We start from the raw sequence: 17,220 nt of genomic DNA on the forward strand, positions 1-17,220 counted from the left end.
TTCTGCTGTGCGTGGAAGATTTTATGTTGATTTATATAGATGGTGATTGAGTGATGTATTGCCATGTTTGGGGTGTGTGTGATTTTCAAGAATTACAATTGGGCCAAGTAATCTACCACAGATTGAACCTCTCTTGTCTGGCACTGTCGGGACTAACGAGTCCCCCAGCCCATTGCTTAATGCTGGCAGGCTGCCCCAGCATGAAACCCTGCCTCGTCCTCCCCCTCCAACCTGGCTGAGCTGCTCACCCAGTTGCTGCTGGCTCTGTGGGAAGCCCTGGCCCCGCGTATCCAGGGGCAGCCATGGGGCTGCTGCGGAGTTCTGGCCCCATGCTGTTGTAGGGCTCTGACTGTAGCTCCACACCCCTGGGGACTGCTGCAGTGCCTCAGACCTACAATCCAGGGGGCTGCCAGGGGACTCTGATCCAGTGCTCCTGGGGGTTGCCAAGAGACTCCAGCCCTGCTCTGCTGCGGGACTCTAGGGATTGATGGGGGACTGCAGCCTGACCCTGTGCTGCCGTGGGCTGCTAGAGGCTGCTGTGTGCGGATTGAACCCTGGGTGATATTCTGAACAAAGAGGTCAAAACCATGCTTCTAGCTGTTTCCTTGACTTATGTTCTGTTCTGCATGTTGCATTACATAACTACATTTTTGTTTGCAACAAAAGTCAATTTTATACTGTTTGCTCAAACAAGTATTGAGCAAGGGAAAGCAAAACAGTTCTCATGAAAGATTGTAAGCATCTGCTTTAGCAGTTAATTTAATGTGTGGGTTAAAATTTGGTTGTTTTACTTTTGTTTTTAAATAAACAAGTTTTCTTATGTTAACTAACTGAAGTTGTTGAAAGTTGCATCCCACTAATCAGACACCAGGAGATATCACATGACAAACACACCATAAGATAAGTGTGTGTATGTATATGTGTGTGTATATATATATATATATATAGTAGCCCAGTGTCTATGCGTCTAGCTTCCTGGCCATGTACATCAGCACCCCGCCCCCCTTCCTCTCTGGCCGGGGTCCAGCTGAGCGGCTTGCGCTGTACCACTCAGCTGGGCCCCGGCTGGAGAGGAAGGGGGGCGGGGCACTGATGTATATGGCCAGGGGGCGGGTCCCTGTACATCACTGCCCCCCTTCCCCTCCCGTCGTGGCACTGAGTGCTGCACCCCTTAGCCAGGCCCTGGTGGGGGAGCTAGTGATGGCAAGCGGCCGTTTGGGGTACCCCTGGCTGTGTACGTCACCGCTCCACCCCCCTCCCTCGCGGCAGCCCGGCTGAGCAGGCAGCACTCAGCCAAGCGCCATGGCGGAAGGGGAAGGGGGACAGGGAGAGATGGAGGGGAGAAAGAGGCAGGAGGAGAAGAGAAAGGGAGAATGAGAGGCAAGAGGGGGAGATGAGAAAGAAAGAGACGGAGAGAGAGGCGGGAGGCAGTGGGGGGGGGGGAACAGAGAGAGAGAGAGAGGGGGGGGGTAGGTCAGGAGAGAAGACTTGAAAATCCCATTTTATGACGGGCTAATTGGCTAGTACAGTAAAGAAATATCCAAGCATCAAGAAAAGAAAAAAATGCTTTATAAATGAGATTAGTCAAATACACCTCAGTCTGTCATATATAAACAAATAAGTTGGCAGTCAACTAGAAGTCACTTCTCAGTAAACTTAAATTGGGTTACTATTAAGGATGTTAAGAGGTGGGTAATTGGGTAATCATGTAGTTGATACAAATTGAAGGGAAGAGCTGGGTGTGCAGGCAGCCTGGCTCCTACTACATTTAAACTGCAGAGCTGCAGCAGTGGTAGCTCCTGGACCTGGCACTAGCTGGGCTTGCTTAGTCCCAGCTTGTGCTGGGTCTAACAGCCCTTGTCCACTGGGGGTCCCATCATGGAGCTGGGACCTGCTGCGGACAGGGGCTGCTGCAGTGAAGCAGCCCCTGTCTGCAGAGGGTCCCAGCGGGGAGTTGGGACCCCCTGCGGACAGGGGCCTGCTGCTGAAGCAACTTCTCCTAGTCCCTCTGCACTGCTGCCTCTGATAGAGCAGCAGCATGCAGGGTGGGGCAAGCGGCACCGCAGAGATGGTGCTAGGGGGAACCGGCTTTTAAGTAAGGCCCCCCCCCCCCCCCAGCACTGGCTCCTGCTTCTATCCCCCTCCTCCGGCCACTTGCTGTGTCTGATATAGAGGCGGCAAGCACAGGGAATGTGAGTAGTTGACTAATCGACTACTTTTTTACATCCTTAGTTACTATGTAAAACTATGTATTATTGCTGTATGCCATTTACAATGTGTTTAAGCAATGCACAGGTAAAAATCAACATAAAAATGGCAGCAAGCAACATAAAGGCCAGAAAAGGAGATTGGTGAAAGAAATTGTTAGATAGTTAATTACAAATTGGGTAAACAAATTCCTTATTCGTACCAGTGACAATTTTAGTCAATAACACTGTACCCTAATGACACATTTTCAGTCTCAACACCAATACTAAATTCTAACACATTAATATATAATAAATTGGTTACTGTCCAAGCATAATATTTTGAGAGTAAACCCAGTTTCTCCTTTTCTGTTGAGCTTTATCAGATCTTAAAATACCAGGTGCTGACTTCAGTGGCTTTATATTTATAGATAATATGAGAAGATTTACCTACTGTTGCCCCTTAACTCAGTTTTTGTTTTTTTTCATTTAAATCATTGCCCTGGGGTGGAGCTGGGCATGAGGGACTCAGTATGTAGGCTTCCTCAGGGAGAGCGAGCTACCCCAGGCTCCTCTCACCTCAGCAGCTTGGGGCCAAATGAGCAGCGCTTCTCCCTGATGAAGGGGAACAGCCAGAAATATTCCTTGATGAATGAAGGAGGGAGTTACAGCCTCACCACCCTCCTTAAAGGGCAGTTTTCTTTCAAAGAATTTCAAGGTCTGAGTAAAATACTGTGATTAATTTATGGCCTGACAAAATGCATATATTATATTACAAAGTTTCTATTTTTAAATTAGTTACAAAGTGGTTACAAGATAATGCCAATATGAAATGTATAAATGCTTTCTTTATTTTTGTCTTCAGAGCCTGTCTTCACCTCAGCTGTTTGCTCTCTGAAGTTTGTTCTACACATAAGATGCTGGCCACTGTAGCACTTTGGTGTAGATGCTACCAATGCTGCTTCTGTCTGCATAAGTAATCCATCTCTCCAAGAAGTATTAGCTAGTTCAATGGAAGAATTGTTCCATGGATCATTGACCTAGCACAGTCTACACGAGGACATAGGCTATGTCTATACTACCACTTATATTGTATAATTTAGGTCGCTCAGGGATGTAAATGTCATGTAACTTACATGACTCAGGGGAATGACCTAAACACCAAAGCGACAGTACTATGCTGGCAGGAGAGTTTCTCCTGCCAATATGGCCGTGACTGCTTGTTGAGGGTGGATTGAGTGGATGGGAAAGCTCTCTCTCTCTCATATGTCAGCTTAGAGCAGCTCCCCTGAGAATTTAAAGTGGAACCCCTGCATTGGTGCAGCAGCATCATTTTAAGCTCTCTAGTCTAGCTATAGCCATAGCCTTAGGTTAATTTATCTGCACCTGAGAGATGTACTGTGCCAGTGTGACTTTTCAGTGTTACTCTATTCAGGTCTTGCCTACACTAGAAACTTAAGTTAGTATAACTAATATTCCCTGTAATCCTTTCCATCCATGTGCAAGATTTTTCCATTCATACACAGAATACATTTTATGTGCACTGAGATGTGCGTGAATGTGCACCATGAGTAGAAATTAAAAACCTAGCTATGGGCGCTGTGCTAATCCGCTGGGTGATATTTGAATCTCTCTTGAGCAGCCACACAAACACACAGTGATGGCACTTCTCATTTGGCATCAAGCTGCTGCTGAGAGAGACAGCTGGGGTTGCCCTTTTTCCCTAGGGCAGCCTGTGCACTGAGCCCCTCATCCCCAAAATAATTATTTAAATCAAGAAAAACAAAACTTATTTGAGTTAAGGACCCCAGCAACACCGGCTAAATCTTCCAATATCTCTCTAAAAAAGGCACATGTCAACATTTTAAAATTAACCTGTGTGAAAAAATCATAGAGTGTAGGGATGTTAAAATGGTTAACTCTCTGAAGGCTGTGAGCCCTGGGAGTGGGGGATGGGGGAAGCAGGCCGAGGCTTCACACTCCACCCTCCACCCCAATTCTTGCAGCTCCCATTGGCCGTGCAAAGTATCCCTCCAGGCTCGCAGCATTCAGAGCCACACATGGCCCCTGCAGTCTCCCTGTGGGAGAAACCAGCCGGGTTACTGGTCAGGAGCGACCCAGGGTAAGTGCCTCCTGACCAAAGCCTGCATCTGGCACCCAGCCTCTTCCTCCACCCAAACCCTCTGCCCCCCTCCTGCACTGCTCCCCCATGTAACTCAAATCCTCTACACCCCTTCTTTGCTGCACCCATAACCTCTCCCCAACACTGCTTTCCCTTCTACACCTCACCTGCAGGTCAGAAACCCCTCCCAGACCTTGTACTCCAATCCTCTACCCCTCGGTGACAACCCAAATCCCTTTACACCCTCCCGTATGCCTGTTCCAAATCACAACCCTTTCCCAGACTGTGCACTCCCTCTCACAGCCCTTCTTCAGGTCAAAATCCTTTCCTGCACCCATATCCTCTCCTGGATCTTGCACCCCCTCCAGCACCCCACTCTCCTGCCTCAGGACGACACAACTAGGGATGTGAAAGTATAACTGTGTACATGGTTAACTGATGAGCAGTTACACATTTACATGCAGGGAGCCAGCTGCCTGTTAAAAGCTGGCTCCTCATGAGCACCAGCTACCTTTCCCCTTTTATGTGCCCCCCGCTGCCGCCTGTGTATCAGAGGCAACAGCATGGTGGAGGGAGAGGAGGCTTCTCAAGAGGTGGTAAATGTGGGTAGCTGGCTCAAAAGCTGGATCCCCACATGTAAACATATCTCCTGTAATTTTCAGCAGTTACATGTTTACCTGAATAAATGCATATTAACATCCCTAGTTACAACCCCTTCCTTCTCCCAAACTCCCTCTCAGATACTACACCTGCCCCTGCATCCCAATCCCTTACCCCAAAGTCCTTTCTGCACCCAGCCTCCATCCCAGACCCTTCACTTCCTTCATTAATATCATGGAAGAGTGCAGCCCTTGACCACTTAGCAAATTCTTGGAGTGCTCCTGCATCAGAAATTATTGCCCAGCCGTGGTCTAATTAAAGGCTATTGTCTTTTGGCGTGTGATAATGAAAGACTAGAAGTTAGGATCTCTGATCTCTGTGAAACAGTTGACATTTCTTGCATCTTACACAATGCTTTGAACTGTATTCCTTGCACTAAATTAGATGTTCCCAAAACACTCTGAGGGCTTGAGTCTGTAGCAAGTTATTAATTCTAAGTCTGTTTTAAAATGTCCAAACCTGGGTTACATTTTTAAATGATAATCTGTTGACTTGGTATCCTAAATATTTTTAGTATCAGATTTTTCTGTCTAGTTGTCTGAAAGTGGAATAAAATGAGAACTGCTTTAAAAGGGAGAGTATAGAATATAAGAATGTTAAAACTTGTAGGTATATTAAGGTTTTTTAATAAATGCACTACTAATTTAATCATTTTAGGTGATTTTTTTTCTAGTATTGTAATAATTTTGCTACTGTTTTAGGAGAACAGTTACAGTTCATTGTGACTACTCAATTCCATTTTTAAAGCACATTCAGGACAATAATAAGGTCTGAATAACTGGAACAACCTACTCTTCTTCTTCTTCTTCTTCTTTGAGGGGTGTCCCTGGGCGTGTTCCACTTTAGGCATTTCAGTGCCCCTGTGCTTCTGAACTGCCTTAGGCTTGGCTGGAACCCAGCAGCGCACCGGTTCATTATACAGATAAGATTGTTGTTAGCATAGTTTTACCTAGTTAGTGTTTCCTTTACAATATTTGGGTACTTTCCTATTTTTCTTAAAACAAACAAACTTTCTAGCTCCTGTTTTTCTCAGTTAGTCTGATAATTATGCCAGGCTCTCCTGGCTTTAAAAGATGCCTTACTTGCAGGCTGTCCATCCCTATATTGAATGGAGACACTCAATGCATTCGGTGCCTCCCTGGCTGCCCACTGCGAAGGGACTTTTGTCCTAGCAGTCAAAGACTCGGGTGTTTAATAGGGCTCACAGACCACACACTGCCCTGACCACCAGCTGACAGGTGCCAGGCCTACTCTTTAGCATCCTTACAATTTAGGATTGTTGATTATTTATCCCTCTTAGAAAAATACATGTGCAACTTTTTCAAGAGAATGAAGACCTTTTATGAGAATGATGACCTTTCAAGAGAATGAAGACACTTCCACAGGAGCACAAGAACCCTTTTAAATCCAGCCTTGAAGAGGGATCACTCATAGCCAGGATGGCATTGCAAACATTCTTAGATTCAGGTGATATAGCATCACATTCTTTGGCGATAGGGAAGTGCAAAATACAGTTGAGGATCTTCACTTTGAGGTGCAAAAACTATTCTTCACCTCCACAGATCCCTCCCCATTCAAAAATATTATAGGGCTACACTGAAGACCTTGGGGTATGTACATTTCCCAGTCAAAGAAAAAACAGAACCAGTTCTTTACCCCCTCCCCCACCCCGGTCCAGATCATTCATTTACACCTTTCAACAGAGAGGCTATGACCTAAGGTGTCACCAGATACAGCAGAATAGGAGGCAACTTCAAGATCAGTCAGCTATGCCCCAGCCTTTAACCACCAGACAGGCATTTTTAGGCATTGGTTAAGGGTTTGACATCAGTTCCTCTACACAGCCAGCATCATTACAGTCTGTGTCTATTCCATCAAGCCTGGTTGCTCATTACATCCGACAAATGGGTGTTGGAGACAGTCTCCAAAGGTTGTACCATTCCTTTTTTCTCCTTCCCTCCAATACAACCCTCTTCCCCATCCCTCTCCAGGGACCCTTTTCATGAGATCCTCCTACAATAGGAGATAGACAAGCTACTTTCAGTGGGAGCAGTAGAACCACTGCCAGCTTCCCACAGGGGAAAGGGGTTTTATCCCTGATAATTCTTAACTCCCAAAAAGACAGTAGGTTGGAGACCCATCTTGGACCTTTGCAGATTGAACAGATATCTAAGGAAACAACACTTTACCATGGTAACACTGGCAAAGATAATTCCATCATTGGAAAAAGGAAACTGGATGTTATCCCTCGACCTACAAGATGTCTGCTTTTTCATTATAATTTGCCCATTGCACAGGAGGTTTCTCAGATTCAACCTAAGAGACCATCACTTACCAATATTGGGTCCTTCCCTTCGGACTCCCCTCAGCCCCTAGGGCATTCTCAAAGGTTGTGGTGGTAGCAGTAGCTTACTTAAGAAGATCAGGTGTGTTAATCATCCCATACCTGGATGACTGCCCCATAGCTCACCTAGCAACAGAATCCACAGCATGAACTATCAACTCGTTCTACACTCTGGGCCTGCAAATAAACACACAGAAGTCCCATCTGATTCCTACTCAGGAATTGGAATTCCGAGGGGTGACACTGGATTGTGTGTGAGCACAAGCCAGGCTACCGTATCAGGATTTCCAGACATTAGCTGTATTAGCGCAAACCATTATCAATAGCCCTACAGTGTTGTCCAGACAATGCCTACGAAGGCTAGGCCACATGTCGGCTACAACCTGCATGGTGCCATTTGCCCAGTTGCATATGTGTTGCCTTCAAACATGGCGCTGCACTTATTTTTGACTGCGCAAGCATAATCTGCTCAAAATCTTGAGCCCTCCAGAAAGGGTAATGGAGTCCATGTGTTGGTCATTGCTGCCCTACAACCTTTGCATGGAAGTGCCATTCCAATGGACCCCGCCCTCCATCACAATAATAACAGGCTCTTCTCGAAGGATGAGGTGCACACCTGGAGGACCACAACATTCAGGGAAGATGGTGTCCTCTGAAGTCAGTGCTCCACGTCAACATTCTGGAGCTTTGAGTGGTCAGAAAGGCATGCGAATATTTCCTCTGATTCGCAATGCATCAGTAAGAATCCTTATGGACATGCATGTTTTATATAAACAGGCAAGGACATGCCAGGTCTTATTCTTTATGCAGAGGTGCCACTGCTCTGTGGCACTGGTGCATGGAACATCTTGTGAACATTCTGGCAGTGTGTCTCCCAGGAAAGCAAAATGTGATGGCAGACCACCTGAGCAGAAACTTCCTTCAAAAGTATGAGTGGGCGATCCACCCACAGATTTTGCATACTGTATTTCAGAAATGGGGCTTTCCGGAAATAGACTTGTTCACCTTATTTTGCAGTGCAAAATGCCACAATTACTGCTCTAGGGTAGGCCTCAGAATGAACTCCTTAGGGGGTGCCCAGTTATTCAGTTGAGTGGGCAGGCTCACGTATGCTTTTCCTCCCATACCACTCCTCAGCAAAGTCAGCCATAAAATAAAGCAAGATGGGGCCCAAGTGATATTAGTAGCACTGGCATGGCCCAGAGAAACTTGGTTTCCTTACCTGTCACAGATGGCTGTAGCTCCTCCACTTCGTCTTCCACAAGTTCTGAACCTTCTATCGCTACCTTCTTGGGACTTGAACCTCGTCCTTACAACATTGACGGGGATGCCCCTTTGAACCAATGGTGACTTGTTCACTTTTACATCTTTCAGTGAAAGTTACTTTCCTCGTGACCATCAATAAGGCAAGATGAGTTAGTAAGCTCTCCACACTCATGGCCAACCATCCTTTCATGATATTTTATAAGGACAAAGTGGGGGTTAGATCTCACCTGAAATTTAGCAATTTAGATGTTCTCCCAGACTGTTCCTATCCACAGGAGATTGTTCCATGGATGAAGCCATTTCTAAACAGATTTTCTAAATCGATAGCCAACTGCATCAAGATGTGCTATTTAATCAACAAAGTGCCACTTCCAGATGAAATACAGGCTCGTACCACCAGAGCAGTCGCTACCTCTAAAGCTTTCCTTTAGAATGCCCTATCAATGACATTTATAAGGCTGGAACATGGGCTTCAATGCATACCTTTGCAAAACATTATGCTTTAGATAGGTATGCTTCACAACATACTCAGTTTAGGGTGGCAGTTCTATCCACTGCTCATGCTACATGTCCAAAGCTCCTCTTTCCAAATTCTCAGGGTACTGCTCTGGAGTCGCCTACCGTGGAGCACCCAGACGGACACTCCTCGAAGAAGAAAAAAGAGGTTACTCACCGTGTGCAGTAATTAGCGTTCTTTGAGATGGGTGTCCTTGTGGGTGCTCCACAACCCTCCCTTCTCCCCTCTGCTTCCCTATCTTAACATCTGCTCTGTGGTACAGAAGGAACTGGGGGAAGGTTGACGACGTGCACATTGGCACATTCTCTGTGGCATCGGTACTGCTGCTAAAAAGTTCTGATTGTAAGCGCAGGGGTGCTAAGACACCTGCAGTGGAGCACCTTCAGGGACACCCATCTCGAAGAACGCCAGTTACTGTACAAGGTGCGTAACCTCTTTTTTTCTGTATGGCAGCATAATATTCTGTATTTTAGGCATTCACTGCAAGATCTAATTAAAGCAGACAAATTTGAGAGAGGAGTATTGGAATGTTATAATGGGCATTTTGCATGTATAAATGGATAAATGAACAATCATGAATTTATAAATATTGTAGCAGTTTTATGATTTAAATACTAGTCAGTACTTAGAGGTCTACTGATGAAAAGTGCTTTAGAAGTAGGCTTGGCAGAATTTGATTTTTATTTTATTGCGATTTTGATGATTAATATTGATTTTTATTTTAAAATGTCACTGATTTTTAACCATTTTAATTTTCACAATTGCAAGAAATTAAGGGTGGGAGTTACAGCAGTGCTGGCATCAGAGCTGCAGAGGTTTTCCAGCAGGGATTACAGAGGGGCCCCCGTGCTGCCAGAACCTTCAGGCACAAGGTGCAGGAAAAAGTGCGGTCCTGGGTTGGTAGAATAAATGTCTCTGGCCAGGACTTCAAGGAGGACAAGCTCCTAGACATTGAGGAGACCGTCTGCCTCCACACAGCCCTGGTTATGATTTGCAGAGATTCAGTATTATCAGTCCTGTGGCAGTGCAGGGAACCCTCAGTGATTCCACCATTACAGCCCTGCTTAATTGCTCCCATGACAGTGGGACTTCAGAGGGTTTCCTGTGCTGCTGCAGAGCTTATGACACCCAATTCCATGGAGGGGAAGAATAGGGTTGCACTTGTGATGACTGTTGCTCATGGATATGTTCTTGTCATTTAAATGCAATTCACACGGCAAACCTCTATGTCTGTCAGTTCCTTTTTAATAAATTTTTTTCCCCTGCTTTTAGTCAGCAGATAAGCAGCGAGCCTTAGAAGAAACCAAAGCCTACACAACCCAGTCCTTAGCAAGTGTAGCTTATCTGATCAACACATTGGCCAACAATGTTCTGCAGATGCTGGATATCCAGGCATCCCAGCTTCGTCGCATGGAATCTTCAATCAATCATATTTCACAAGTGAGAGTTTTTGCTTATATCATTCAGTATGTGTTGCTGAAATCATATAGGAGATACCACAGGGGTTTGACTTATCTAATCTTATGATGCATGATGTGGCTAAGGAAACACCGTTGGCATTAAATTACTGGGGCATCTTACTGCACTTGACTCACATTTGACTTAGATTCATATATATTTATAATTGTAGTTTATTATTTTTTCCTAAACCAAAATGTATATGTAGTATGAAGGTTTATTAAGAAATATGTACAGAATAGCGTATTAGGTGTGTCTGTTTCATATTTCAGATGAAGGCAAATAATCCCAAAAGGCATCTGGCAGAATGCCTTGGGACATCTCTCTCTAGCCCAGGGGTGGCCAACTAGTTAGAGACGAAGAGCCGAAATAGCTGTGAATAGAGTGCAAAGAGCCACGTATTATATACTCACTGCTTTTTATTTAGTTTTCTTTTGACATTGATTATGGAACATGGTAAATTTAAATAATGGGAAAACCAGGTATTTGAAAAAAGAATCTATTTACTTATTTATCAAATGAAGTACAAGAGTTGATGTTGAAATGCACTCAAGAATAGAGGATTTTCTTGTGAATTGTGCAAAACTCTGCATTCTTGATACAGTAAAACTCCATTGGTCTGGCATCCAATGCTCTGGCATTCCTGATGGTCCGGCACCATCAGGAACCCGGAAGTGCTCTGGGCAGCCGGACAATTGGAGCTGCTCTGCGCCCGGCTTCCCCGATTCAGCCGCTGCTGAAACTGACCAGCAGCTGTATCGGGGAAGCCGGGGGCAGAGCAGTTGGGGTGCTGTTGGGTTGGTCCCATACTGCTGCCCCTCGGGGCTGCAGGACCAACCCGGCAGCACCCCAGCTGCTCTGCCCCAGGCGTCCCCGATTCAGCCGCTGCTGAAACTGACCAGCGGCTGATTCTAGGAAGCCCGGGGCAGAGCAGGGGTAACTAGTTAACTTTTACCTAGTAAGTATCACTCGGCAAGATGATACTTAACAGATAATAGTTAACAGGTAGCAGCCTGTCGCGGGAGGATGGCTGCTGCAGCCCAGCTAGGCCCCCACGTGAGGCTGGTAGCTCACCCCACATGTCTGGCAGCTAGCCCCGTGTGGCTGTTGGCTAGAGTGGGCTGTTGTAACAGGATGGCTGAAGTCTGCACTACAGACGGCGTGGCCCCATCCTATCTGCTGGCCAGCGGAGGAGCAGAGCGCTGCTGGGGAGGGGGAACTGTGGTGATTCTCAGCGCCGGGCTGCCCACATGCAGCTGCAGCGCGAGGAGGCGGGAGCTGGCAGACAATTTTAAAGGGCTGTGGCAGCTCGGTTCCGGCTGCGTGTCCCCAGCGCAGCTAGGCCACGCCCCGCCGGCTCCAGTCCTGCCATGGCCCCAGCCCCCTCACCGGTGAGAGACCGCTCCAGGCCAACTGCCCGGCTCGCTGCGCCTGCCCTGTGCCCCATCTGGTTCCTGCTGCCCATTCCCCACGCCTCCCCTCCACCCCGGATCCCCTGCTCTTCCTCTGGCTCTGTGCCGCCCTTGCACCCTGAACCCTGCCCCCCCGATCCCTGCCCCCCCCAGCTTTGTGCTGCCCGTTCCCTGCACTGCCCCTAGACCCCAATCCCTCTGCCCCTCCCGTTCCCCACGTCCCATTCCCCGTGCCTCCACTGCACCCCGCACACTGCTCCCCCCCAATCCCTGAGTCCCTTCCCTGTGCCACTCCTGTCCCGCTCCCCCCACTGTTCCCTGCACCCCTCTGGCTCTGTGCTGTCCCTGCACCCTGTTTCCCCTGTTGGTCGGGAGTGAGGGGTGCTTGCCCATAGGGAGGACAGGCCAGTGAAAAGGCTGCTGTGACCCAGCAGGGAGTGAAAGGGGGTGTTCACTTGAAGCGCCTTTGCCTTTATGGGGAAAAAAAAAAAAAGAATGAAAATGCTATTTGCTATTTATAGGGCTAAAATGCTGGGGCAAAAATGAAAACAAACAAAAAAAAAACCCCATTGCAAAATGCAAACATGTAAAAGAAAACAAAAAAAGGCGGGGGGGGGGGAATGTTTTGCTTCGGGCAGCAAAAAACCTAGAGCTGTCTCTGGGGGAGGGGAAGAGGCTGGGCTGTGGGGAGAGAAGGGGAGGGGAAAAATATGGGGAAGGGACTTGTGCTGAGGGGAGGAGAGGGGAGGAGGTCAGGAGAAGAAGAAAAGGGAAGGCACCAAGGGACGGGTGCAGGAGAGAGAAATCCCAGGGGGCCAAGTGGAGACAATTAGGAAAAGGGCAGGAGGGGAGAACAGAGTGATGCTGGGAAAGGAGAGGGCAAGGGCACTGGGGACTAGAGGGGGGAGGGGAAGGTGCTGGGAGAAGGCTTGCAAGAAGGGGTGGGCATGAAGAAGGTGGAGATGGAGAGGGCACATGGTCATGAGGGGATTGGGGGCAGAGGGTGCTGAGGGGGTGGGTATCAGTGAAAAAGGGGGCAGGGGCAATGAGGGAAGGGGGAGGTGCCAGGACATTCTGGGAGTGAAGCAGAAGGGCAGACACCTGCAAGGGATGAACCAGCACCAGAGGAAAGAGGCAGGGCAGGTGTAGAGGGAGGTGTTAGAAGAGGGGATGAGGAGGGGTAGCTCACATGATCAGAGTAGGGCTACTGGAGGAGTGGGCACGGGGGGAGAGAAGGGCTGGTGGAGGGGGGCAGGTCGCAGGAGGGCTGAGGGCAGTGAGAGGGGCAGGAGTCAGGACAGCAGAGGAGGGTGAGAGGTTGCGGGGCAGCAGGCACCAGGGGAGGTGATGGAGCAAGGGGAGGAGACATGGCAGCAGAGGGAAAAGGTAGACATTTATAAGATATTTATTAATAACTTGGGTGATATTTATTAAGAACGTATTAGTAATTACTGTTCTTAATCTTATTAGGAATTTATGCCATTAAAAAAACACTTTTTGGCGGGGGAGGGTGGCCCTTTTTTGTCTGGTGTGTAAGGTTTTCCGTAATTTGTCGAGCCCTGTTCGTTACTATTTATGAAGAGCTTTGAGATCTTTATATAGTAGACATTATAGAAGTGGAAAGTACTATTTTGTCCAAGCTGATCAGTTTTTATGCGGCAGTTGTGAGAATCTTGTTATATTTTTTTCATGTTTATGCAAAGCAGCTTTTTTTAGGAATGCCGTCACATTTCCATTGGTTGTTTTTCTGAGAATACATGACTTTTATACTAATTGAAATGTGAATTTATTTTGTTGCCACTAGTACAAATGCAAAATGCTTCATTATTACGAAGAACTGCAAAATTACCTATGCTAAAAGGCAGAGGGAAATATATCTGCCAACATTTTGAGTGTTGCATTTATATAACAAAACCTAGCTAAACAATTTTTTTCAGAGTTTTTGGTGTCTTTTTAAATATGTGCTTCTTTTGTTGAGAGTGTAGCATTTCCTCTGAAGGACATTTTCAGTGCTTTCATGAGAAACTGATAACATAGTGAAGGTTTAACTGAGGACATTTGCAGCTGTGTTGAGCTGCTGCAGGGATATAAGTAGTCCAGTCTTTTAAACAACAATAAAATTCCTTGCCCCCAACTATCAATTACCATCATTTTTCATGCCAGTGTCATGGGTGTAATCATTTACAGTGCAAAGGTACTTTAAATTCATTTATACAAAGTTCTCTGGAAAGACACACATAATATATGCATTGTTTGAATTTCAGCATTCAGAGACAAATTAATCCTATTATATGAATGGTACAGCATTGCCTTTCAAATATAATTTGACTTCCATATATGTTTTTAAAATTTGTTTTCATTTCATAAACCATATCCATATGAAATAATAAAGAGAGAATTCTTGTCCAGGAGCTTTGATTATACCTTCTATTTCAGGGCAATTACAAAGATTTTGCAAGAAACTGCTTTTCTTTTCCGGTTTAAAGATGCCAATCATAATGTTGTTAAAAAGTGCTAGTTGGAATACTTCGCATATACAAAAAACAGGACTATGTAGCACTTTAAAGACTAACAAGATGGTTTATAACAAGACTAACACGGCTACATCTCTCTTACTATTTCACATATACAAGAAAGTCAAAAGATTTTAATTCAGAATAGCCACCTCTTCCTTCAATTCATGTATGGCTGTACTGCAGAGTACTTAATATCTTGATCACTTCAGACTGATCCTTAGGTCTGAAAGAGCCTGTAGTACAAAATGTGAGATAAAGATGAGCTAATTTTCCTTTAATTCTAAAGAGGGAAGAACTGAATCTCGGGTGGCCTGTCATCCAGAATTTAGAAGACAAGTGCTGTCCAAACAATATTTTGAAGAATAAGACTACAGGATGCCCCCGACTTGCGATGCAGTCGGTTCCTGGGGAAGTGTTGCAAGTTGGGGGGGGGGGGGGGACTCAGAACTCAGGTGGTCACAAGTACCTGGCATTTTAAGTAAGAAAATGTTTCAAAATTGCCTGAAGTGCAGTTCTCTTCTGAAAAGACACTTATTTAAAAAAGTGATCTTCTGGAGATCCATGCTCATTGTGGTCAACTGATTTAAATGCCAAATATGAACAAATTATTTTTTCTAAATTCCAAGCCTGCAAACTTAATCTAAGCGTGGAGATTAATTTTGACAGTCATTTGAGTATTTCATATTATAGGTCCCTACTCAGGAAAGCATCCCTTTCTCCTAATTAGGTCATGGTTTTTACTTGTGTTGTGTTTCCTAGCATGCAGAAAGCTTAAACCCTAAATATGTGGGTTCTATAGACAGCAATTTATAATTATAAATATATCTAAATATAACATTTAGTTTAGCTGTTCATGTTCATGTTGACTGGTTACACATAACCTCAGGACAGGATGCAGGGATAAAATTTCTTGACACTTTAAATAACCATTTCTTAGAGCAGCTGGTTCTGGAACCCACAAGGGGAGAGGCAATTCTTGACTTAGTCCTAAATGGAGCACAGGGTCTGGTCCCAGAGGTGAATATAATTGGACCTCTTGGAAATAGTGAGCATAATATAATTACATTTAACATTCTGGGGCTGGAGAAACAGATGTGGTTGCCTCATCTCAAAAAAGATATCTTGGCATTGGAAAAAGTTCAGAAAATGGCTAAAATGATTGACTGACTGGGCGGGGCTGATTCATCACCTCTGAAGCTGTGTTGCAGTGCAGTTTAGAAGGAGCCCTAGCAGGCAGGGAGGCTGATTCAGGAATGGCTGCTGGCTGGTAAGTCTCCTGGCCAGAGCCTGTCTCTGGCACCCCAGTCCCTCTCTCCCCCATACCTCTGCTCCCTATGCCACATATCCAAATCCTCTGCCCCCCTCCTGTATCCATATCCCCTTCCAAAGTCCTCCCCCAGATTACAGTCCCCTCCTGACCTAGCTCACAACCCAAATCCCTGCATTCCCTTCTGTACCCCAATTCCCTGCCCTAGCTCACAGTCTAACCCCCTGCACCTAGTCCAGTGCCCCAGATCGACCACTTTCAAATACTTGGAATGGCCCTCCATCAAAAATTATTGCCCACCCCATGGCTAGTGTATTAAGCTTAGTTTGCATTTTTATTTTCTAGCTAATCTGCTTTTAACTGTTTACTGTCCTTTATAATCATGTAACATCTATCTTTTGTAGTTAATAAACTTTTTTTTGTTTTAGTCTAAACCAGTGAGTTGGAATGAAAAATCATAGCTCGGGGGGGAAAGGCTAGTACACAAACCTTTCCATATTGCAGGAGAAGGGGGAGAGGCAAACTGCTCTGCCCCGCCTCTTCCCCAAGTCTGCCGCTCGTTAGTTTCAGCAGCGGCGGACTTGAGGAAGCGTCAGGGCAGAGCAGCTGGGGTGCTGCTGGGTTGGTCCCGCAGTGCCGCCCTTTGCCTCGCCCCCTCTCCTCCGCCGCCGCTTGCAGCCCCAGCTGGCCTGTAGCAGGTGGCTGCGTGGGGCTTTCCACTGCCTCCCTGCAAAACGGTGGAGGGTTCGCCCCTCACCACCCCCAACCCCTAGCTGGCCGCAGTGCAGGTCCCGGCAGACCTGTCATGGGTAAAATCACCTTCTCCTCTCTTCCCCTTCCCTTTCCCAGCCCAGCTCGTGAGCGTGCGTGGGGCTCACAGGAGCTCCAATTGTCTGGCTGGCTGGAGCACTTCTGGGTTGCAGTTGGTGCTGGACTATCAGGAGTGCCAGACCACTCGATGCCAGACAATTAGAGTTTTACTGTATTTCTGTTTCCTTGATTGCAGGTTAATTTGAGTTGTCAGTTTCTCATATAATCAACTTCCTCAGTTGCAAGATAGTTGTTTTATGAACGTAAGATACTACATCTACAACAGTGTCCCAACCAAGCATGTTAGTTTATTGAAAAATCTCTGTGTGCAAAATCTTTGCAGGTATATGGTATGTGGTATATTTTACCATGAGTGAGTGCAACAGTCAGAGCTCAGTTTTTCAGTAGTTCTTCTATATAAGAGATAAAGATGCATTCTTGGATTGCCATGCAATCCCATTGGATTATTTTCTGCTTTAATAAGTTTTAAAGCATTTCATTATTTGATAACTATAGCAGTGCTTCAGCTAATACAGGATTCCTCAAGGAAGCCTGATGTACAGGCAGTCCCCGGGTTACATGGATCCAACTTACATCGGATCCCTACTTACAAACGGGGTGAGGCAACCCCGCACTAGCTGCTTTCCCCCAGCAGACCAGGG

General features: G+C 46.1%; 1 protein-coding gene across 5 annotated transcripts in view; it reads left to right on the forward strand.

Annotated features, from left to right (window-relative positions):
• Positions 1 to 17,220, forward strand: part of ABI2 (abl interactor 2) — a 109,649-nt gene that overhangs the window by 49,493 nt on the left and 42,936 nt on the right. For 3 of the 5 annotated variants that reach the window (XR_012905253.2, XM_075933797.2, XM_075933799.2), the window contains exon 2: positions 10,368 to 10,535. The exons of the other annotated variants lie outside the window; for them this stretch is intronic. Coding sequence is in view for 2 of the 3 variants with exons in the window: in XM_075933797.2 (XP_075789912.1) it covers positions 10,368 to 10,535 (168 nt within the window). In the remaining variant the exon portion in view is untranslated. The remainder of the gene's footprint in view (positions 1 to 10,367; positions 10,536 to 17,220) is intronic. 5 annotated transcript variants of the gene reach the window in all.

Source organism: Pelodiscus sinensis, chromosome 7, assembly GCF_052426305.1.
Source record: "Pelodiscus sinensis isolate ZL-2025 chromosome 7, ASM5242630v1, whole genome shotgun sequence".
In the NCBI taxonomy this organism is placed as follows: Eukaryota; Metazoa; Chordata; order Testudines; family Trionychidae; genus Pelodiscus; species Pelodiscus sinensis.